Source organism: Primulina tabacum, chromosome 9 (genome assembly GCF_025594145.1).
Source record: "Primulina tabacum isolate GXHZ01 chromosome 9, ASM2559414v2, whole genome shotgun sequence".
Classification (NCBI taxonomy): Eukaryota; Viridiplantae; Streptophyta; class Magnoliopsida; order Lamiales; family Gesneriaceae; genus Primulina; species Primulina tabacum.
In genome coordinates this window covers 5,418,653-5,442,577 of record NC_134558.1, presented here as the reverse complement: position 1 = coordinate 5,442,577, position 23,925 = coordinate 5,418,653, and the positions used below count along the sequence as shown (strand labels likewise).

Below are 23,925 nucleotides of genomic sequence, written 5' to 3'. Positions count from 1 at the left end.
ATGGGGAGTCTAGTGCCAGGTCCAAATCACCGACTTTGGTGGAAGAGCTCTTGGAGTTGAAACAGAAGATGAAGGTATTGGAGGGACAGTTGGAGGGCCGTAGTCTTTCTCGTGCAGTTGCCAAGGGATGCCCATTTGCTGAAATTATTGTCTGGGAACCTCTTCCCGGGAACTTCAAATCTGCTAAAGTTAAAGATAACGATGGTTACGCGGACCCGGAGGAACATCTGGCCAGGTTCAAAAATATGGCCATGTTGCACTGTTATACTGATCGAATTAAGTGCAAGGTCTTTTTGACAACTCTGGTGGATTCCGCTCAAAGGTGGTTTGAAGGGTTGGCCCCTTAGAGTATTAATTCTTTCAAGGACTTTCAGAAGGTGTTTCTACACCATTTCCGCAGCAGCAAAAAGTATAAAAAAACTGCATTTAGTCTTTTTAAAGTAAAGCAAAGCCCGGAGGAGAGTTTGAGGGTTTATTTACATTAGAAGGTTTAACAGAGTTGCTTTGTATGTTCCTACTTGTGCCACCGAGACAAAGACAACTGCATTCACCCAGGGTTTGAGGGAGGGGGAATTTTTTCGTTCATTAACTAAGAAGGTTCCCGGGGACTTTGAGGATTTGTTGTCCCGGGCAGAGAAGTACATTAACATGGAGGAAGCACAGAAGCAGAAAATAGAATCAGGGAGGATGGAGAGGGGAGACCAGGTGGTTAAGCCCGAGGAGAGAGGACCGAGGAAGAGTAGCCAGGGCCATTTTTCCCGACGTGTGCCCTTGAAGATTATCCGAGACCGGGAGGTCCGGGAGTGTAGCCGGGATTTACTGCCATCTTAGCAGTTCACTAGACTTGAGAATAATGGATTCTGTACTCTCCACGGGGTGTGCTATCATAATACTGAAGATTGTAAAACCTTGAGAAGAGATTATGTCCCGCCCTCTGTCTAGGGACATAGTCAATCCAATAAAAGGCCGAGAGTGCCCCCTTGGACGTCTCGGCAGCCAGGGCCCAGTGCCCTGGGAGATTCAAGAAATGCCCCGAGAAGTGACTCCGGTAGGAGGAGAGAGCCGGAGCCTGAGAGGTAGAAAACCTCACCCCCCGCGGCGGGTTTAATAAAGATGATATCGGGAGGCTCCACTGATTGAGATTCCAACCGGGCGAGGAAATCGAGAAGTAAACAAAATTGTATGGAGGAAGAATGAAGCAATAATAAGCTTTTGTCCTGAAGATTTAAAGGGTTTCAATTTGCCCCACAATGATGCCCTGGTCATCCAAGCCAGGGTAGCCAATTATGACATTATGAGAGTTTTTTTGGACTCGGGAAGTTCTGTTAATGTCATCTTCAAGGAAGCCTTTGCGCAGATGGATTTGCAGGGATATCAACTGGAAATTGTGGAAACATCACTTTTTGGCTTTGCTGGCCATGCTCTTTATCCTGAAGAGGAAGTCGTCTTGCCCTTGACTTTGGGTGCCGGAGAATTGAAGAAGACGGTAATGACTATTTTCACTGTGGTGGATGCCCCAGTCATCATATAATATTATTTTGGGGCGATCGGCCATGAACGAGCTGAGGGCCGTGGCATCTACTTACCACCAAAAGATAAAGTTTCCCGTGCGAAGCCGGGTAGGTGAGGTCCGGGGGGATCAGCCTTCTTCTCGGTAATGTTATGTGGAGGCAGTCCGGGTGGATCAGAGTAAGGCCACGAAGGAGGGGGGGGGGGGGGGGGGAAGAGGGCAAGACTTGATGAGGGAGGGGGGAGAGTAGTGGAGAAGGGGAAGGTACATTTTGTAGCTTAGGAGGAACATGAGATTGTAGAGATCGGATCGGCCCAGAAGATCCGGGTGGCTCGAGACCTCAATTCATCCACCCGGGTCAGTTTAATCAATTGTTTAAAAACTAATATTCATGTTTTTTCCTGGTCCCAGCAGGAATTGACAGAGATCTCACCCCTGATATCGGAGCATCATTTAAATATTCTCCTGGGATCCCACCCGGTGAAGCAAAAAAAGAGGCACTTTGGTCCTGAGAAGGACAAAGTTATTGATGAACATGTGAGAGATCTGTTGAAGGTTGGCTACATTCGGGAAATTCAATTTCCTACTTGGCTCTCAAATGTGGTGTTAGTACCAAGTACACCGAGAAGTGGAGAATGCGTGTGGAATTTCGGGACCTCAATAAAGCTTGCTCCAAAGATCACTATCCCTTGCCCAAGATTGATCAATTGGTAGATTCTACCTCGGGCTATGATTTGCTGAGCTTCATGGATGCTTACCAAGGGTATAATCAAATTCCCCTGGCTAGAGATGATCAAGATAAGGCCAGTTTCATCACCTCGGGATGTATGTTTTGTTACATTGTCATGCCTTTCGGATTGAAGAATGCCGGGGCCACCTACCAACGGCTTATGAATAGAGACTTTGAGAAGCAACTGGCAGAAATGTGGAGGTGTATGTGGATGATATTTTGGGCAAGTCCAAGAAGGTTACTGACTTAATTTCTGATTTAGAGAAAACTTTTGCCACCTTGATGAATTTTGGAATCAAGCTCAACCCTGCCAAATGTATCTTTGGCATAAAGAGTGGCAAGTTTCTGGGCTTTATAGTCACAGACCGAGGGATTGAGGTAAACCAGGAGAAGGTCAAGTCCGTATTATGTATGTCAACTCTCCGATCTGTCAATGAAGTGTAGAAGCTAACCGGGAGGATTGCTTCTTTTTCTCGATTTATATCCCAGTCAGCACACAGAAGTTATCCTTTCTTCCAGATCCTAAGGAAGGCCCAGTAGTTTGGATGGGATGAAAAGTGTGAGCAAGCCTTCTGGGATTTGAATAGTCATCTTGCAGAGCTTCCTGTACTGGTGAAGCCGGGGCCCGAGGAGAAATTGTTTGTTTACTTTTCTACTACAGAGTATGCTGTCAGCTCAATACTAATAAAGAAAGAAGGCTCTGATCAGAGGTCGGACTATTATGTCAGTCATTATTTAAGAGGCCCCAAGCTCCAAGATAGTGAGGTAGAGAAGATAGCCCTGGCCTTGGTTATTACTGCCCGAAAACTGCGGCCTTATTTTCTTTCGCATCAGATCATTGTTCTTATTAATAGTCCTCTTGAGAGGATTATGACTCATGCGGAATTATCCGTGCGGATGATCAAGTGGGCAGTAGAGTTGGGCGAATATGATATTGAGTATAAGCCTCGGGTTGCCATTAAAGCACAGGCCTTGTCAGATTTTCTATCCGAAATGGTTCAGCCTAATGAAGAGGAAGTGTTGAGAGTTTTTGTGGATGGGGCTTCTAGCCTTGCTGGATGTGGAGTAGGGGTGGTAATAATATCGCCCCTGGGAGAAAAGATTTAGTTGGCCTCGAGAATTGACTCCCGGGTAACGAATAATGAGACAGAATACGAAGCTGTTCTTGCTGGTATCCGAGCGGCCCGGGAAGTTGGAGCTTCTCGGATTATATTATACTCCGATTCACAGTTGATTACACAACAGATCAAGGGTGTTTATGAGGTTAAGGATGATCTGATGCTCAAATATTTACAGCTCATCAAAGCCCAGTCAGAAGTATTTGTGGATTGGAGTATTGAACAATACCCCGGGAGGAGAATGATGAAGCAGATGCTTTGGTAAGTGTTGCATGTTTCCCGGCTAATCCTCTCCACAGAAGAAAAAACATTGCCAGCACCCAAGGACTCCTGAATGACACCCCTGATCAAATTCATTATGAACAATGATTTACCTAAAGACAAAGCCCGAGCCTGAGCCCAAAAGATCAAGAGACAAGCTCCCAGGTTTGTTCTCTTAAATAAAGTCTTGTACAGGAGATCATTTCAGGGACCTCTATTAAAATGCTTACCCACGGGAGAGGTGGATTATGTCCTCCGGGAGATTCATGAAGGATTCTGCGGTGAGCATCTCGGAGGAATATCTTTGGCCCGAACGACAATGCTTGCTGGATGTCGGTGGCCAACTATTAGCCAGAACTCTGCCCGAGTGGTTCGGGCTTGTGAAGGTTGTTAACATCATTCAAATTTTCAGCACAGCCCGACCACTCCTATGAAGCCTATCTGGGCATCTTGTCCTTTTGACCAGTGGGGTATGGAAAACGTCGCTCCTTTTCCTATTGCTCGGGCTCAAAAGAAATTTTTGCTGGTACCTGTGGACTATTTTTCTAAGTGGTTGGAAGCCGATCCCCTAGCTAAGATCACTGGGCAGGAAGTCTTAAAGTTTCTATGGAAGAACATAGTGTGCCGATTTGGAGTCCCCAGGAGACTAATCTCGGATAACAGGAGACAGTTTCAGGGAAGAGAGATTACATCTTGGTGTCGGGAGATGAAGATCACTCAGTCTTTCACATCTGTTGCCTATCCTCAAGCTAATGACCGGACATAAGTTGTAAATAGAATTATCGTGCAAGCCTTGAAAACTAGGTTGCAGGGCAAAGGTAAAGACTGGGTGGAAGAATTGCCCAATTTTATTTGGGCATACAGAACTACGCCCCGGGCACCTACTCAGGAAACTCCTTTCAATCTGGTGTATGGTTCTGAAGCCGTTCTTCCAGTTGAGATCGGACAATCTTCTTCCCGGGTAGAATCTTACCCGAAAAATAATGATCAAAGCCGGGCAATGGAATTGGACCTTGTAGAAGAGAAGAGAGATCAATCATTAATTCGAATGGAAGCATATAGAGGACGGGTTTTGAAATCATATAATAAGAGAGTCTGAATTCGAGACTTACAAATAGGAGATCTTGTTATGAAGAAAGTTAATCCAGCAGGAGATGTGGGAAAGTTGGAAGCCCGGTGGGAAGGACCTTACAAAATAACCCAGAAGGTTAGCTCGGGAGCTTTTTATCTTGAAGTTGCTCAATGACATGCTCTCAAAAGACATTGGAATGTTTTTCATTTAAAGAAGTATTATGTTTGACAGATGTGATTATTTGTTTGAAGGTATAATGAAAGATCTATTTGTACAGAGAGAAATGTTATATGGTTGTTATATCTTGATCCGGGAGGTACGAAACCCCGGTTATTAATAAGACCAGGGCACTACACCCTGGCTCGGGGCACCACACCTCAACTATTAAAAGCCCAGAGCACTACACCCTGGCTCGGGGTACCACACCTCGACCATTAAAATCCCAGGGCACTACACCCTGGCTCGGGGCACCACACCTCGAACATTAAAAGCCCAGGGCACTACACCCTGGCTCGGGGCACCACACATCGACCATTCACAAGCCCCGGGACATGATCCCCAACCCAGGGTTCCACACTTTGGTTATTCATACAATACAAGGATTATTATTCAGGTTCAGAGTTCATTATCCCGGCTACTCGATTAAGGTTTACCGGTTAATTCTCAATACTTATTAATTTTTTACGATTTGGTGGTTACAATCAATTCAATGAACCGAATGTTGAGGAATTAACAAGGCAATATTAAAGAATAATGAAAGAAAGGGAATTTCATTAATAAAGAGTCCCGAGGACTCGAGTTACATAAGGGAAGAGATTACAATTTTTAATCTATGTCTACATGATCAGACCCTGGCTCATCTTCTTCTTCAGTGTCCTCCTTCCCTTCCTCGGCATCCTGAGGGAGTGATGCTATTGCTTGGTCAAAATCAAGAAAGCCCTTCCTATCCGCAGGTATAAGCCCGGCCTCTTTAAACTGATTCCGGCATTTGTAAAATCCGGTCTTAAGTAAAGGATATGCTCGATCTTCGACTGCTAGAGGAAGGAGGCCTGCAATTGAGCCCTGTCTTGTTTAGCCTCAACCAGGGCCTTCTCAGCAGCTTCTGCCCGGGACATCTGCTCTTCCATGCCATCCATCAGGGATCTATTCTTGGCTTCAGAAAAGGAAAAGTGTCCCTGAAGAGCCTCCTCCCTGATGAGGCTTTCATTAAGATCATCCCGGGCTTTGGCCAGAGCTGCTTGGGCCAACTCCAAGGAAGCATGAAGTGTGGTCGTTTCCTCTTCATGAAGTCTCTTAATCCGGGCAAGCTCCCCCTTGAAGCTCATCATGTAGTTCTTGACCAACCCGGACTTGTTGACCTTTCTTAGTAGCCACCGCAGCCACCTCCTCGAAAGCCGAGATCATCATCTGAGCAGCCTGTGAAAAAGAAGTTAAAAAAAATGTGGGGGGGGGAGAAGAAAGAGGAAACTTACAGATAAGAATCGGTTCGAGCCCTCTAGGAATCTAGCACCGAGCTGAGAACTTTTCAAAAAGCCTCTTCAGCAAGAATGAGCATTTGCTTGAGGAGTTGTGTGTCTGTTGAAGTAGCCCCCTCCAAAAAAATGTTAGCCCGGGTAGGCTGCTCAGATTGAAGGGGCTCTTGGAGTGGCTCATCAGTGAGTTGTTGGCGAGGATGAGTTAATTGGGAAGCCTGGGAGGTGCCCTGCCCGCCTTCTTGGATCTCCTCGAGCAGGATCAGTTCCGGGCCTGTTACAGCCTTTCGCTTCCTCTGTCTAAGAGGAATCTGATCTTCATCCTCCTCCACTACTTCAGTGGCCACCGGAGGCCAACTTTCTCTTGATTTGGCGGAGTGGTTTCTTGCGGTTCGGGAATCCAAACCCATTAATTCATCTTTTTTCTTGGAGCATGGACATGATTTTAACAATTAAATTGTAAATAATTATCATTATATATTTTACGATCTTTATTATTATGTACTATATATTATTGGATATGAAATATATGCATGCCTCTTGCTTCCTGCCAACACATGTATTACCTTTGGCATGTATTATTCCAACAATTGTTTTTTTTATAATATACTTTAGAAGTTTGTTAGGTAGCATCAAAGTAACGATAACATAATCATACGGTGTGTTTGTCTTGCTAAAATAGTCAAATATTGACCGATAATTAGAAGTTTGATTTCTCTTATTAACATTTTTTTGGGTGAGTGTTACATAAGGTTTTTCCAGTGCATTTTAGCTGAGTATCGTTGTTTGCAGGGTATATATTGTGTTAGTTTGGAGTTTACTCAGTGCACATCGAAGGATATTGTTCGTCTAACCGTGCTTGAATGATAGTAGTATTGAGATAGGTGACCTTCTAGGAAGTTCTCATGTGTCAAGCTGCTGACATTATGCCACTTTATCTGGTTGGTTAGGTGGATCATAACAGAATGATTCCATATCTTAACGTGTAATATTGTCTTTGATGGAGACATGGCCGGTGGTAGAAAAATGATAAGAATGATCTCTCATAGATATGGACAGCACCAACAGATAAACATGCATCTCCTCGAATTCATTGAAGATTCAAGTCTTCCTCGAATCATAGTTATATACTTCTTAAAATGTGAATGTTGGGTTAAGCGTGAATATGTGAGAGTATTAAGGAAATAAGTAACATTCTGAGAAGTTATTGTGCGTCCAACATATGATTGGCTAGGTGTATCGTAAAAGAGTTGTGTCAGATCTTAACGAACAATATTGTCTTTGCTGAGGATATGACCGACAGTAGAGAAATGATAAATCTTATTTATATGGGATATGAGCCAGCAATCCGTCTCATTAATACCCAAGTAGATGCACTATGTATTGTCACAAGTATAAGAAAATAAAATTACGTATTGACTAATACCTATAGCTTTTGACCTATTGATAAGCGTTTAATCTTAATACTGAATGCAGATTCTATTGACATAAAAATTAACGCTAATATATGTATATGTGTGTGTGTGTTAATGATGTTAAACCCAATTAAAAGTGAGCTTCTATAATTAATCTTGTTAGTTTAGATTTTAGTATAATATTGTAATATATAAGATGTGATTTTAATATGTAGACATTTTTAATTAATTTACATTTATAACAAAAAATTAAATTTTTAAAAAAACTATATCATGATTATGGTCCACGGATCATATGTGATCATTATACTTTGTGTTTTCTGATATCCTATTAACGCATCATTTACTTTGGTAATTTGAAGAATGGGATGGCGAAAAACGTAATGTACGGAATATTAAAATCCATATGTATGGATAACACAATGATTTATAAAAAAAAAATATGTAATTCAAATTACTGATTTATTTTTCACACCAAAGGCTGTGTTAAATATGTATATAGAGAAAATTAAAGGATTCACTTCGGAAATGTACATAGATCTTAAAGAAATTGAATGACTCCAAAACGATAAATCAATTTTTATGGATTTAGTAATTCTTTAATATTTTATAAATAAAATTTATTCATATTAATTTGATAACTTGAAATGATGAATTTTAGCTTTTATGTTTATCAAATATTATATATGATAATATTGTTTGTTGACGTGATTAAAGGTAACACTACTACTTTATAAACTAATATTACACACATATAATATCTTATGATGCATAAAAATATGTTTTTTTATTCAATTCTAGAAAGATATTGTAATAAATACGTAGGTCCAAAATAGTAAAATTAAATTTGAAGCAATCAAATTAATTTATTATATTTCTTTTGTTTTCTTTTTAAAGAGACTTCATATATGTTATTTAACTCCAAGAATTTACTTAGCATGCGCGATTGTAATTTGGAAAGTGTTCTCTCGTAGAAAACGATTGAATTTTGGAAAATGTTCCATCACAGAAAACAACATATATTTATTTAATGTTGGATCTCGGTTTTCTCGTGCCGACACACAGCGTAAGTTTTAAATATTTTAGATCTTGACATTCAAGATATTTTGAACACTCGTATGGTTTTAAAAATAAATATTCATAGATGTTAAAGAATTATATCTTTGATGAATAATTTCACTTGGCACCAACTACTCTGGTATTAGCGGACGTAGTCCATGATCTAATTACCATAATTAACATTAATAAAGTTGATTAATTAATTGGGCTAGTCCAACTAGTTTAATTAATTAATCAAAGTCCATTAAGAACTTTAATTATTTAGTATGTTGAACTTGTACTCCTACAAGCCCATTAAACATACTTCCCGCTATATTTAATTTAATATTTAATAAACTCAACTTTTGAGTTTAATAAATTAAATCCTCAAAATTTATAAATTCAACCATTTGAATTTATTCTCTCCAAATTTTATAAATTCAACTTCTTGAATTTAATGTCTCATAAATTCAACTCCTTGAATTTATTTTCTCAAAATTTTAATTATCATAAATTCAACTACTTGAATTTACTATATCATAATATAAATTCAACTTCTTGAATTTATTCTCTCAATGTTTTCTATAAATTCAACTCTTTGAATTTATTATCTCAACGGAGACAAAATAATCCAGTACTTGTGTGACCCTCAATGGTTCAGGGATACAGCTAGTCGTGGGTTCACAACTCTTTGTGATTAAGGACATAATCCTTTATTCGGGCTTACCCTAATTTGCCCCATTCTATGTATCAACTATTGATCATGAGAATGTCAGAAATCATATTTCTGATTAAACCCATCGAATCATGGTAAGAGCGTCTGGTAGCATCGTCCCATGATTCCCTACTTATCACTGATAGTGCCTGCAAGAACCAGTCGATAATGATTCGCGTATAGTACGGTCCCTTCATCTCATATATCCCGATCGAATCTGCAACCATTGGTCCATCGAGAGTTGCATAATAATTCGATAACTATGTTATACATATAAATAGTGGCATCGCATGTACTATTGGAGAACTCATTCTCTAACGTACATCTCATACTCTGGCCAGAGATTCCACACATTATTATTTCATCAGATCACATAGGATATCCACACCCATAGGTGAGCGGTGAATCCTCGACTACAATGCACTGGCTCCTCTATGTGTCGCAATTGTACCCAACCTCGCCACCTGATGACTCTCCTGGAGCCGGTAAACTGAGTCAAAGTACAGCCCTAGCATATAGAGCATCAGTGTTGTCTCGGGTCGTAAGGACTAATTGTGTACAATCATAACCACAGACTTGTCCTCTCGATGAATAATAACCAATTGGAAAGTTCGAGGGAGGGTTGTTCGATATAATCATTATATGACTACCCATCTGCATGTTTGGACATCTCTATGCCCTTACAAAGAAACGCAGTACACAACATCACAGATGCTAGTATCGAGCTCAAGCGACCTTTATCCATATTTTAGGCGGCTGAATCGACTAGGAACGAATTTAGAATATGCAGTGTTTACAAACGAGTTTCAACATCGAATTACGATTCATTTGTATTAAAGCATAATCAAGGACTTTATCTATGCTGTTTGCATGGGTATACAGATAAAGTAAAACAAGACCATAAAAAGGTAAATTATATTAAAATAAAGATTGTTTATTACACTTGAGTCAATAAATTCCCTAGACAACCGTTGGCTTGTAGCGCATCTACTCTAACATTTAATACTTGTCAACTACCCATACACATTTGTTCATGCCAAATTAATGCAAATATACCTTCTTCCCACATTAAATTACATCATATATGTTAGAAACTGGGTAGAATTTAGAATAAGGAGAATAAACTTTTTAAAAAATTTCTCAAAAACACTACTAAATAATGTGATATGTTTTGATAGTGTTATCTATGCAAGACCCGATTTTTTCAATACTTAAGAAACGGTCGGACCACAGATTGTACGAAAAACGGTCTGATGGTTCTTAGGAGCATTATATACTCAAATATAGCAAGTAAGTAATATATTTAAATGCAGTAAAGTAAATGACACAATAATTTTATAGATGTTTAGAGACTTAAACTTCTACTTTACCCCTTCTTTCATTTAGGAAGAATTCCACTAGAAAACTTTGGTTTTACATGCTTTGTAACTCACTTCAACCTTAGGACTTATCCACTACCTAAGTGAAACTCCTCGTTAACCTCAAATGGTTGAGAATCATAGTCTAACAATCAATCCAACACCAGTAAAGTAAGTAATGATTCTTCATATTCAAACTGTCGAACAACTTTTCGAAAGTTTTGAATATAAATGGTCGAATGGTTTGAGAGAATCATTGATGATCCTTGAAGATATGATTAATGTTCTTTGATGTGAGAGTTGTAGAGCAGTATAGATTTCTTGAAGATTAAGAGTACTCATAAATCTTTTCAGAGAATGCTTCAAGTGTATAAAGTCTTGTAGTTGTCATTTTTCTCCATTTTTAAACTCTTCTTGGCATTATCTATTTATAGTATTTCTTACATCTTCCCTTTCAATGTTCAATTGTGGCCTAAGAAATGAGCAGTAATGCAATAGTACTGTAGTCGTAGTACTTTCTTGATTTATCGTACAATTTAATTAATGAGAAATTTGACATTTACCAAATCTAAGAGGAAACGGTCACTGACAAAAAAAAGTAATAGACTTTTAAGGAAAACTATAATGGCCCGAAAATTCGTTTTTGAAAATTTGCGGAAAAATTTAAAATTTTCTTTTTAAAATAATTAAAATGCCTCATTCATAAAATGAACTGATAAATCAAGTTTAATGTTCAAAATAGCAGCGGAAGAAATTATTGTTCGCAAAATAACAAGTTAAAGTAATCCAACAACTGATAAAAATGTTTAAGCATAAAAATGGTAAATGCTGTAAATGAGGTCCTCGGGTTCCACTACTGCCGACCCAAGCTAGCTCACTGGTCCCCGCCCTCGGTCCCGACCTCATCAGTACCTACAACAATCAAGTCTAGTGAGTCTAAAGACTCAGCATGCATATATCGTAAATAACGAGTAAGTAATATAATAAAATTGCATGGGAGTAAAAATATCATGTCATGAGGCATAACGTGAAAATAACTTATCATGAGCAATTATAATACGTGCACAACTGACTGAAAATCATAAGTGAAATGTTTGCTCAATAGAGCCCTGTAATGAAATAGCATGTAATAATTTTCTGTTGAGATTATATTCGACGCAAGTGGCCCCTGCACTGAACTGAACTGAACTGACCGGTAAGTGACCACCAGGGTGAAGTAATGATCCCATGATAGTGAAATGACCACAAGCAATATCGCATAAATCTCAAAAATGAACATTTTATATTTTTAGTGCACGTAATATAATTAAATGGCATAATTAAATATCCTGTATAATTTTACCACATGGATTGGATCGTTCCCAGGCTCGCTGCGACCTAAATTTAACATAAAAAAATATGCAAATGATTTTTTTGATCAAACTTTGTAATTGAATCCAAAAACGAGACAATTACGCATAACGACTTCGTATTTAATCATGACTCCGTGCCAACCCGAACCAACACCGAACCATCATTTAGTCATGATTAAAATACATCTAAAATGATGAAATAATGCTCCAAAAATGGTGCAAGTCGAAATTTTGGTAAATGGAGGCCAAAACATGAAACGCTCTTTCGAGAGTCAATTTGGCACATCGCACCGTAAATTCTTGTACGACCTCTAAACTTAACCGAATCACGAACGGTCAAAAACACGACCCAACTTGATGAGGTACTGTCCAGTCCAAGGCCATAGGCTAAAAGCCAACCAAGAACTCAAACGAGCCTCTGAACCGAAGCAGCAAGTTGCTGTCCAGAAATTCCAGCAACCGCACCTGTACTTACATCGCTTTGTTTGCGAGACTATTGGTCATTGGGGCTTGAACCACCGACCAGAGCCTCTTCCCAACATCCTAAGGTATGGCTTGAACCATGGCTAAGGGCCCTAGGCCAACCACAATCCAATCCAACACCCAGGACAACACCAAGCTTCAACCGAGAACTCAAAAATTTGTACGGTGATGTTTCTGAAATTTTGTTTTGTTGCTTTCATGCATCATACCAGTGGCCATATGGTTGACCATGGCTTGATCTAGACATCATGGGGTATGGTGTGAACAAGGGCTAAGGGCCAGAGGCCAACCAAGGTCCACTCCAAACCACCAAAAACCGATGGACACATGCAGAAATGAAATGGGGATCGAAGGGGCTGTTCTTGTTTTGATTTGAAAACCGATTCCACCATGGACCAAGCCTCGAAAGGGCGACTTGGTCATGTCTTAGACATGATAGGGGGTGTTCTAACCATAACTATAGGCCCTTAGGGCAGCGAAGATCAGAAACTCTCCCCTTGACAACAAGGTGACAAAATCAAACCACAAGTGACACTAGGAGGGAGTTGCTGTCATATCCGATTTCCAGTATGCATGGGCTTGAACTATTGGACCAATATGATCCTGACATGTCCTAGTACATGTCTAGATGCAGCCTTGGGAGCCTGGACACAAACCAACCACCTGAAACCATCAAACAATACCCAAAACCGTGAAGCAATGAAGTGACCGTAAAATTCTGCACATGATTTTCGAAAAATGCTTCTTATGTATTTCGGTTTTTGCTTTAAAAAATCATGAGTATGATGTTTTAAAATATTAATATGGCTTGATTGAAGAGTAAATAAAAACATATACATGCCTTGGTTCGTTTTGAAAGAAAAACAAACGAAGCGACGACGCGGCGCGGAGGAGACGGAGTGATCTTCTTGTTCTTGCTTCTACTCAATTTCTCTCTTGTTTTTCTAAGGCTTTCTCACGATTTTTTTCTCTCATTTCTCTCTGAATATTGGTGGTGAGGAGGGTGAATAATGGTTAGGAGAGTTGGAGGGGAGTTGCAATATAAAAGGGATTCAAATGGTATGACCAAGTCTTGCTCCTTTTTGAATTTGAAATGGTTTGATATCAAATCTTCTTGGAGGGATAATGGAGGTGTAAAGGACCGATTCTTCATTTCAACCAAGGCTAGGATAATGATGGATTAATAATTAAATGGTGATTAAAAAAAATTAAGGGTTATCATACTAAGAAATAACAAGGAATGAGTCAAAGGTGGTGAATTGTCAAAGAAATGTTATATCAACAAGGGGGTGTCCGAAAATTGAGTAAAATAAAAGGAGAAAACATTGCTTAGTTAGTGTATTATAAATCTTTAGAGTCTTATCTACCCATTAAATAATTTTGTGAATTAACACATTAATTATGGAACCTAAATGAACTTATTTTCTACTTACCTCAAGTTGCTTAAATAATTACTCAAACATTCTTTTACCTTAAATTAACTTACTAGTTAGCTAAAATAAACTCTGGGAATGTTTTCTTAATATTAAATTTTATCTCAAAACTCCAACTCCAGTCCGGCCTCACTTAATTAACTGAAAAGGCAACAATTAAACTACTGCGTAAAATAATTAAATTTAAAGGAAAGAATTTAAATACTCATGCAATAAAATCATTTTAATTTAAAATACTAGAATTATGCATGGCTTATACGTAATCTAATTTAAGGGTTCTACAACTCTCCCCCCCCTTAAAAGAAATTTCGTCCTCGAAATTAAAACTTACTGAATAGCTCGGGGTGACGACTCCCCATCTCTGGCTCAGACTCCCATGTAGCTTCATCCTCTGAATGGTTGAGCCATTTGACTTTCACTCGCTTCACCAACTTGTTCCGAAGCTTCTTCTCCTGCCTGTGTAAGATCTGCACTGGTCTCTCCTCATAAGACAGGTTCGGAGTAAGCTGCAACGGCTCAAAGTTCAAGACATGCGAAGGATTCGCCATATACTTTCTCAGCATAGAGACGTGGAACACATTGTGTACTCCGGCCAGATTCGGCAGAAGAGCCACACGATAAGCTAAAGTCCTAAATCTGTCGAGGATCTCAAATGGTCCAATGAATCTCGGACTGAGCTTTCCTTTCTTCCCAAATCGCATGACACCCTTCATAGGTGCTACCTTCACGAAAACATGGTCGCCAACGGCAAACTCTAGATCTCTCCTCCTCTGATCTTCTTAACTCTTCTGTCGACTCTGAGCAGTCCTCATCCTATCACGGATCTTGACTACTACATCGGCAGCCTGCTGAATAATCTCCGGACCCAACTCTGATCTCTCCCCTACTTCATCCCAATGAACATGAGATCTGCACTTGCGACCATACAGTGCTTCATACGGTTCCATACCTATGGACGACTGGAAACTGTTGTTATAGGTGAACTCTACTAATGGCAAGGTCGAATCCCAACTCCCAGAGAAATCAATCACACAAGCACGGAGAAGATCATCCAAAATCTGAATAACTCGCTCTGACTGCCCATCTGTCTGAGGGTGGAAAGTTGTGCTAAACAGCAACTTCGTACCCATGGTCGAATGCAAACTCTTCCAAAACGAGGAAGTGAATCTGGGTCCCTGTCAGATACGATAGAAACTGGAATACCATGAAGTCGGACTATCTCCCGGATATACAACTCTGCATACTGAATCATGATGAAAGTCGTCTTAATAGGCAAGAAGTGCGCTGATTTTGTAAGACGATTTACAATCACCCAGATAGCATTTGATCCTCTGACTGACTTCGGAAATCCGGTCACGAAGTCCATGGTAACATTATATTCTCCCACTTCCACTCGGGAATGGGAAGAGGTTTGAGCAAACCTGCTGGTCTCTGATTCTCCACTTTCACTAACTGGCAAGTCAGACACTCGGATACAAACCGTCTGATGTCTTTCTTCATCCCAGGCCACCAATACAATAACTGCATATCTCGGTACATCTTCGTACTCCCTGGATGAATAAAGTACGGCGACATGTGGGCCTCTAATAAAATATCTGCTCGGATAGAACCACTGCTAGGAACCCACATCCTGTCTCGGTATCTCACAATACCGTCGCTGACTGAATACAAGACACTGCCCTTGGCCTCTTCTCTCTGCTTCCACTTTGCTAAATGCTCATCTGCTGACTGACCACTGCGAATACGGTCTAGAAGAGAGGACTGAATAGTCAAGGTAGATAGACGGGGAACTCTACCTCGAGGATAAGTCTCTAGACCAAACCTCTGCATCTCAGTCTGAAGAGGTCTCGAAACTGTCAAATGAACTATCACTGTGACTTTTCCGCTCAATGCATCTGCAACTACATTAGCTTTACCCGGGTGGTAGCTAATGTCACAGTCATAATCCTTCACAAGTTCCAACCAACGCCTCTGAAGCATGTTCAGCTCCTTGTGCGTAAAGAAATACTTGAGGCTCTTGTGGTCGGTAAAGATCTGGCACTTCTCTCCATACAAATAATACCTCCAAATCTTCAGGGCAAATACTACGGCTACCAACTCTAAATCATGGGTAGGGTAGTTCTTCTCATGGATTTTCAACTGTCGAGAAGCATACGCTATCACATTCCCATGCTGCATCAATACTGCGCCCAAACCGAGCTTCGAAGCATCGGTGTACAGAACAAACTCACCGGGCCCTGACGGCATGGCCAAAATTGGCGCTGAGATAAGAGCTTGCTTCAAAGTATCGAAGCTCTTCTAACACTCCTCGCTCCACACAAATTTAGCATTCTTCTTGGTCAATGATGTGAGTGGAACGGCAATAGAGGACAATCCCTTAATGAACCTCCGATAATATCCTGCTAGTCCAAGAAAACTGCGGATCTCTGATGCATTCTGCGGCACAACCCAATCTCTGACTGCTGCAACTTTCGCTGGGTCTACCTCAATACCACTGCTAGAAACAATATGGCATAAGAAGGCCACCTTCTCTAACCAGAATTCGCACTTACTGAACTTAGCGAATAACTTATGCTTTTGCAAGGTTTGCAACACTGTGGTCAGATGTTTGCTGTGATCCTCCTGATTATTCGAGTAGACGAGAATGTCGTCAATGAATACTATCACAAACTGGTCAAGATACGGCTGAAATACGCGATTCATGAGATCCATGAAGATTGCTGGCGCATTCGTCAGACCGAACGGCATCACAAGGAACTCATAGTGGCCATAACGAGTCCTAAAAGCAGTCTTGGAAACATCGGCATCTTTCACCCTCAACTGGTGATAACCGGAACGCAGATCTATCTTGGAGAATATCGAAGCTCCCTGCAACTGGTCAAACAAATCCTCAATCCTCGGAAGTGGGTATTTGTTCTTCACTGTAACCCTGTTCAACTCTCGGTAGTCAATGCAAAGCCTCATAGAGCCATCCTTCTTCTTCACAAATAAGACTGGCGCGCCCCATGGTGAAAAACTCGGGCTTAATGAACTCCTTGTCTAGAAGTTCCTGAATCTGCTTTTTAAGCTCGGCCATCTCTGTCGGTGCTAGTCGTATGGTGCTTTGGATATCGGAGCCGTACCTGACATAAGCTCAATAGAAAACTCCACCTCTCTCCCGGGTGGCATACCAGAGACGTCCTCAGGAAAAATGTCTAAGAAGTCTCTAACAATCGGAACATCTGCGGCTGACTGACTGGGTGCCTCGGGGACAGATATAAAAGTTGCTAAAAACACCCGACACCCTCTATGCATGAGCTTCCTAGCCTTGACATAAGGAATAATGAGAGGTAAGGGAAAGTACCTGTCCGGCTCGAATAAGAACTGCGTCATTCCAGGCGGTCGGACTAGAACAGATCATCACTGGAAGTCAATCAAAACTCTGTTCCGCAATAGCCAGTCCATCCATAGGATGATGTCAAACTCTGGCATCGGCAACACGATCAGATCCGCATAAACGAGGTTGCCATGGAGCTCAAGATCTATGTCTCGGAACACATTGGTAGCTGCCATCTCCTCACCAGAAGGCAATACTACTGAATAGGCTACATCTAGCCCAACGGTCTTGACCTTGAGGAAATTAGCAAAGACCTCCGAAATAAATGAGTGAGTGGCCCCTGAATCTATCAAGGCCTTTGTAGCGGAACCAGATATAAAAATTCTCCCTGAAAGATCGAAACTCTAATTTGAACCCAATAGTTACAAGAACTAAACTTATAGACATGCAAAGGCCAGAGTTCTTCTAACCTAATTCCCGAAAATAATACTGAGTAGAGCATGAAATCCTATCGCAATTCTAAGTTCAAAATATTAACCCAGATTCCCAAAAATATCGAATTTCAAATATAAACTTAAATTTGTAAGATACCTGTCATAAGCATGGTCTCCAGGTTCATCTCTGTCGCATAAAGGGCAAAAACTCTGCCTTGGTTAGGCAGACTCCCACGAGGGCACTGCAGAAGTAAGTGGTCTGGACTACCACACTTATAACACTTCCCTGAACCATACATACATGCTCCAGGATGGTGGCGTGAGCACTTGGGGAAAGACTGGGTGCTCAAAGGTCCTTGGGACTGCACGTCCCTGATGCTGCTGCCTCTGTCCTTTGTTCTTGGGTGGGCCATGGAAAGGCCTCTTGTTCTGATGTTGCTGCTGAGGAGGAGGAGGACGGTGTGGTACTGGGACAGGTCTTTTACCCTGGCGATCCCTCTCAATGTCGATCTGATCTTGCTCTGCAGCAAGAGCTCTGGAAACCGCGACTTCAAAAGTAGTAGGGCCTGCCACTCTAACATCGCGGCGCAAGATCGGCCGCAGACCATCCATAAAATGTCTCAGTTTGGCTCCAGCATCACTGGCGATCAGGGGCACAAAGTGGCAACCCCTTTCAAACTTACGGACGAACTCCGTAACAGTCAGATCACCCTGCCTCAGGGTCATGAACTCCCTGGTCAACCTGGAACGCACCTCATCAGTAAAATATTTGGAGTGGAATACCTCCGTGAAGCGCGTCCAACTAAGTGTAGCCAAGTTCAAAGCTACTGATGCTCCTTCCCACCATAAGCGGGCATCTCCTCCGAATAAATAGGTGGCACAACAAACTCGGTCCGCATCTCCAAGCTCCATGAACTCGAAGATAACCTCGAGGGACTTGATCCAGCCCTCGGCAATCATGAGGTCAGATGTCCCTGAAAACTCCTTCGGACGCATCTTCATAAACCGCTCGTAAGTAGCCTCGGGCCCTGTCGACCTGGCTGCCACAGCATTATTCCCCGCAAACTGTGCGAAGAACTGAGTCATCCCAGCTAGCATCTGGGCATTCATGTCAGGTGGAGGTGGAGGTGGAGGTGGTAAGTCCCTCTCCTGCCTCTGGTTCATGCCACATAACCCATACGTAACTAACATGCATAATTTCCATAATTTCTTTAAAATTTTAAATAAATACTGAATAATCAAAATCTGAACATAAAATATTTCATGAGAACATGCTGTTAAAATATTTCATGCTGTAAACGAAATGCGTAAATGTAAACTTACAGACCGAAGACGTGACTCCATGAGCTCCTCGTGGTCAGTAATAGTACAACCCTTTACAGAACCATTGCTTTGATACCAGCTATAATGGCCCGAAAATTCGTTTTTGAAAATTTGCGAAAAAATTTAAAACTTTCTTTTAAAATAATTAAAATGTCTCATTCATAAAATGAACTGATAAATCAAGTATAATGTTTAAATAGCAGTGGAAGAAATTATTGTTCGAAAAATAACAAGTTAAAGTAATCCAACAACTGATAAAAATGTTTAAGCATAAAAATGGTAAATGCTGTAAATGAGGTCCTCGGGTTCCACTACTGCCGATCCAAGCTAGCTCACTGGTCCCCGCCCTCGGTCTCGACCTCATCAGTACCTACAACAATCAAGTCTAGTGAGTCTAAAGACTCAGCATGCATATATCGTAAATAACGAGTAAGTAATATAATAAAATTGCATGGGAGTAAAAATATCATGTCATGAGACATAACGTGAAAATAACTTATCATGAGCAATTATAATACGTGCATAACTGACTGAAAATCATAAGTGAAATGTTTGCTCAATAGAGCCCTGTAATGAAATAGCATGTAAAAATTTTCTGTTGAGATTATGTTCTACGCAAGTGGCCCCTGCACTGAACTGAACTGAACTGACCGGTAAGTGACCACCGGGTAAAGTAATGATCCCATGATAGTGAAATGACCACAAGCAATATCGCATAAATCTCAAAAATGAACATTTTATATTTTTATGCACGTAGTATAATTAAATGGCATAATTAAATATCCTGTATTTACCACATGGATTGAATCGTTCCCAGGCTCGCTGCGACTTAAATTTAACATAAAAAATATGCAAATAATTTTATTGACCAAACTTTGTAATTGAATCCAAAAACGAGACAATTACGCCCAACGACTTCGTATTTAATCATGACTCCGTGCCAACCCGAACCAACACCAAACCATCATTTAGTCATTATTAAAATACATCTAAAATGATGAAATAATGCTCCAAAAATGATGCAAGTCGAAATTTTGGTGAATGGAGGCCAAAACATGAAACGCTCTTTCGAGAGTCAATTTGGCACATCGCACCATAAATTATCGTACGACCTCTAAACTTAACCGAATCACAAACGGTCAAAAACACGACCTTTCCAACTTGATGAGGTACTGTCCAGTCCAATTCCATAGGCTAAAAGCAAACCAAGAACTCAAACGAGCCTCTGAACCGAAGCAGCAAGTTGCTGTCCAGAAATTCCAGCAACCGTACCTGTACTTACATCGCTTTGTTTGCAAGACTATTGGTCATTGGGGTTTGAACCACCGACCAGAGCCTCTTTCCAACGTCCTAAGGTGTGGCTTGAACCATGGCTAAGGGCCCTAGGCCAACCACAATCCAATCCAACACCCAGGACAACACCAAGCTTCAACCGAGAACTCAAAAATCTGTACGATGATGTTTCTGAAATTTTGTTTTGTTGCTGTCATGCATCATACCAGTGGCCATATGGTTGACCATGGCTTGATCTAGACATCATGGGGTATGGTGTGAACCAGGGCTAAGGGCCAGAGGCCAACCAAGGTCCACTCCAAACCACCAAAACCGAGGGATACATGCAGAAATGAAATGAGGATCGAAGGGGCTGTTCTTGTTTTGATTTGAAAACCGATTCCACCATGGACCGAGCCTCGAAAGGGCGACTTGGTCATTTCTTAGACATGATAGGGGGTGTTCTAACCATAACTATAGGCCCTTAGGGCAGCGAAGATCAGAAACTCTCCCCTTGACAACAAGGTGACAAAATCGAACCACAAGTGACACTAGGAGGGAGTTGCTGTCATATCCGATTTCCAGTATGCATGGGCTTGAACTATTGGACCAATATGATCCTAACATGTCCTAGTACATGTCTAGATGCAGACTTGTGAGCCTGGACACGAACCAACCACCTGAAACCATCAAACAATACCCAAAACAGTGAAGCAATGAAGTGACCGTAAAATTCTGCACATGATTTTCGAAAAATGCTTCTTATGTATTTCGGTTTTCGCTTCAAAAAAATCATGAGTATGATTTTTAAAATATTAATATGGCTTGATTGAAGATTAAATAAAAACATACACATGCCTTGGTTCGTTTTGAAAGAAAAACGAATGAAACGACGACGCAGCGCGGAGGAGACGGAGTGATCTTCTTGTTCTTGCTTCTACTCAATTTCACTCTTGTTTTTCTAAGGCTTTCTCATTATTTTTTTCTCTCAATTCTCTCTGAATTTTGGTGGTGAGGAGGGGGAATAATGGTTAGGAGAGTTGGAGGGGAGTTGCAATATAAAAGGGATTCTAATGGTATGACCAAGTCTTGCTCCCTTTTGAATTTGAAATGGTTTGATATCAAATATTCTTGGAGGGATAATGGAGGTGTAAAGGACCGATTCTTCATGTCAACCATGGCTAGGATAATGATGGATTAATAATTAAATGGTGATTAAAAAAAATGAAAGGTTATCATACTAAGAAATAACAAGGAATGAGTCAAAGGTGGTGAATTGTCAAAGAAATATTATATCAACAAGGGGGTGGCCGAAAATTGAGTAAAATAAAAGGAGAAAACATTGCTTAGTTAGTGTATTATAAATCTTTAGAGTCTTATCTACCCATTAAATAATTTTGTGAATTAACACATTAATTATGGAACCTAAATGAACTTATTTCCTACTTACCTCAAGTTGCTTAAATAATTTCTTAAACATTCTTTTACCTTAAATTAACTTAATAGTTAGCTAAAATAAACCCTGGGAATGTTTTCTTAATATTAAATTTTATCTCAAAACTCCAACTCCAGTCCGGCCTCACTTAATTAACTGGAAAGGCAACAATTAAACTACTGCGTAAAATAATTAAATTTAAAGGAAAGAATTTAAATACTCATGCAATAAAATCATTTTAATTTAAAATACTAATAATTATGTATGGCTTATACGTAGTCTAATTTACGCGTTCTACAAAAACAATCTGAACTTCTGATATCTATTTTGTTGTGCATGATCTGTCTACCAATTTTTCTGATAAAGTAGTGAGTTGTAAGACATGTGACATGTATCTCAAGATGACTTTACTCAACCGTTTATAGATGTACTTGGATAAGGTAAATAGTTTAGTAGCACTTAAACCACATACATGTACCCATAAGTGGATGTGTAGATCAACATGCTGTTGATGATAAAACATTTGGACAGTTTTTCATCTTGAGACCATTTGAATGACTTCTTCTGAAGCTTTAGTGGGCGGTCGAGCACCTGTAATACATTGCAAAAGCAACTTGATCTAATATAATAAGTTATTGTTTGTTATCACCGAAACTAAATGATCTAACAATTTTAATAGTTTTGCTGATGACAAAACCTGAGCCCCAGAAGCATGATTTATCAGAAAAATGAATTTTCATTGAGATAATGAATTTCATTGCTATAATGTAAGAGTGAAAGCAGTACATCCTAATACACCTACTTGTATAAAAATATTAACACCTATACTACGTCATAAACCAAGAAATTCCACCATTTCTTGATCCACCACCTCTCTTATGTTGATCTCTCTTTCTCTTTTCCTCTTCAGATGTTCTTTTCCTAGCTTCATCTAGTATTCATCCAGCCTCATCTTGTCTTAGATGTTCTTCTCGTTGTTCTTCTTTGCCCTTTTTGGAATCACCATTTTGAAAATGATCCAGTATTTCTTGTATTTGAGAGCCAATTGTAGCTTGAATACCATTAGTATGAGCCTCAAGTCTTTGTTCGGTTTGGATTAACTATCCAGACAAGGTGGCTATAACATCGTTGGTGTGCTTCTTTGAAATCTTAAGCTCATCCATGCAAATTTTGATGCTTGATTTGAGTTCAGACGCATTTATAATAACGTCTTGGCGGAGATTGGAGATATCAACGTCAGAGGCCATCAAACGAGCATCAAAGTCGACCATTAGGCATTGGAAATTTTCAAGATGGAAATTGACCTCTACAAAGTGTACATCAACCGTAATCTGATCAGTTGTTGGAGAAGAGTCAGCCTCACTGTCACTAGATTCCGACTGGTTTTCATTATTAGTACCCATCTCAAAATTCTCCATTTTATCGGCTCCAGAGGTGCCTTCGCGATTGGGAATAATGGGAGATGCATCTTTTTCCATGTCGGACTCGACCGATGGAAGAGAAAGAGCGAAAGATTCAGCTTGATCTTCTGAGAAGGTGGGGACTTTGGAGCTTATTCTTGAATCATAATCTTAAGAGATGTACTCTTGGGACCGATGTCTTGATCAGTGTCCAAGAGAGTGAACCAATCACAAAATAGATCAAAGTCCATCATACACTTCACCATTTAATCCACTAAACTCAGAGGTACCTTTGATAGTGGTGCATCCATCTCAACAACTATAGAAGTATCTGTTTCAGGTTTAGTAAAATCTATGGAAGAGAAAAGCACCTCCGGTTGGGTTTTCCCAACGGTTGAAGCAAGATCGGAAATTGAATTATCAATAGTGGTTTAAGAACTAAGAAGGTTCTTTTCTTATCAGCTTTCTTTTCTTAGCTTCATCTAAAATTTGTCCGCTCTCTTCTTACCTTAAATGTTCTTCTTGTTGTTCTTATTTCCCCTTTTTGGAATTACCATTTTAAAATAAAATAGAGCCCCAATTTGAAGGGTGTGTGAATTGAGCTCCAATTTTTATATAAAATAGATGGATTTGAGTGGAAATGTTGGGTGTGTGAGTGGGACAATGTTTTAAATGACATATTTTTGTGTGTATCAAAACAGGCTCATAATAGTTTGTGGTTTTTTGGATCATATTTCTCATTGTTGTCACTTCCGACATGCTTAATTGATATACTTATGTGTTATTTT

General features: G+C 40.2%; 1 protein-coding gene across 1 annotated transcript; it reads left to right on the top strand.

The window, feature by feature from the left end:
- The first annotated feature begins 648 nt into the window (after positions 1 to 648).
- LOC142556884 (uncharacterized) lies at positions 649 to 4,385 on the top strand. The gene is made up of 7 exons (XM_075668380.1): positions 649 to 795; positions 1,232 to 1,486; positions 1,925 to 2,220; positions 2,828 to 3,314; positions 3,471 to 3,619; positions 3,815 to 3,989; positions 4,086 to 4,385. Exons 1-7 carry the CDS (start codon positions 649 to 651, stop codon positions 4,383 to 4,385), a joined length of 1,809 nt encoding a protein of 602 aa, XP_075524495.1.
- The last annotated feature ends 19,540 nt before the right edge of the window (positions 4,386 to 23,925 follow it).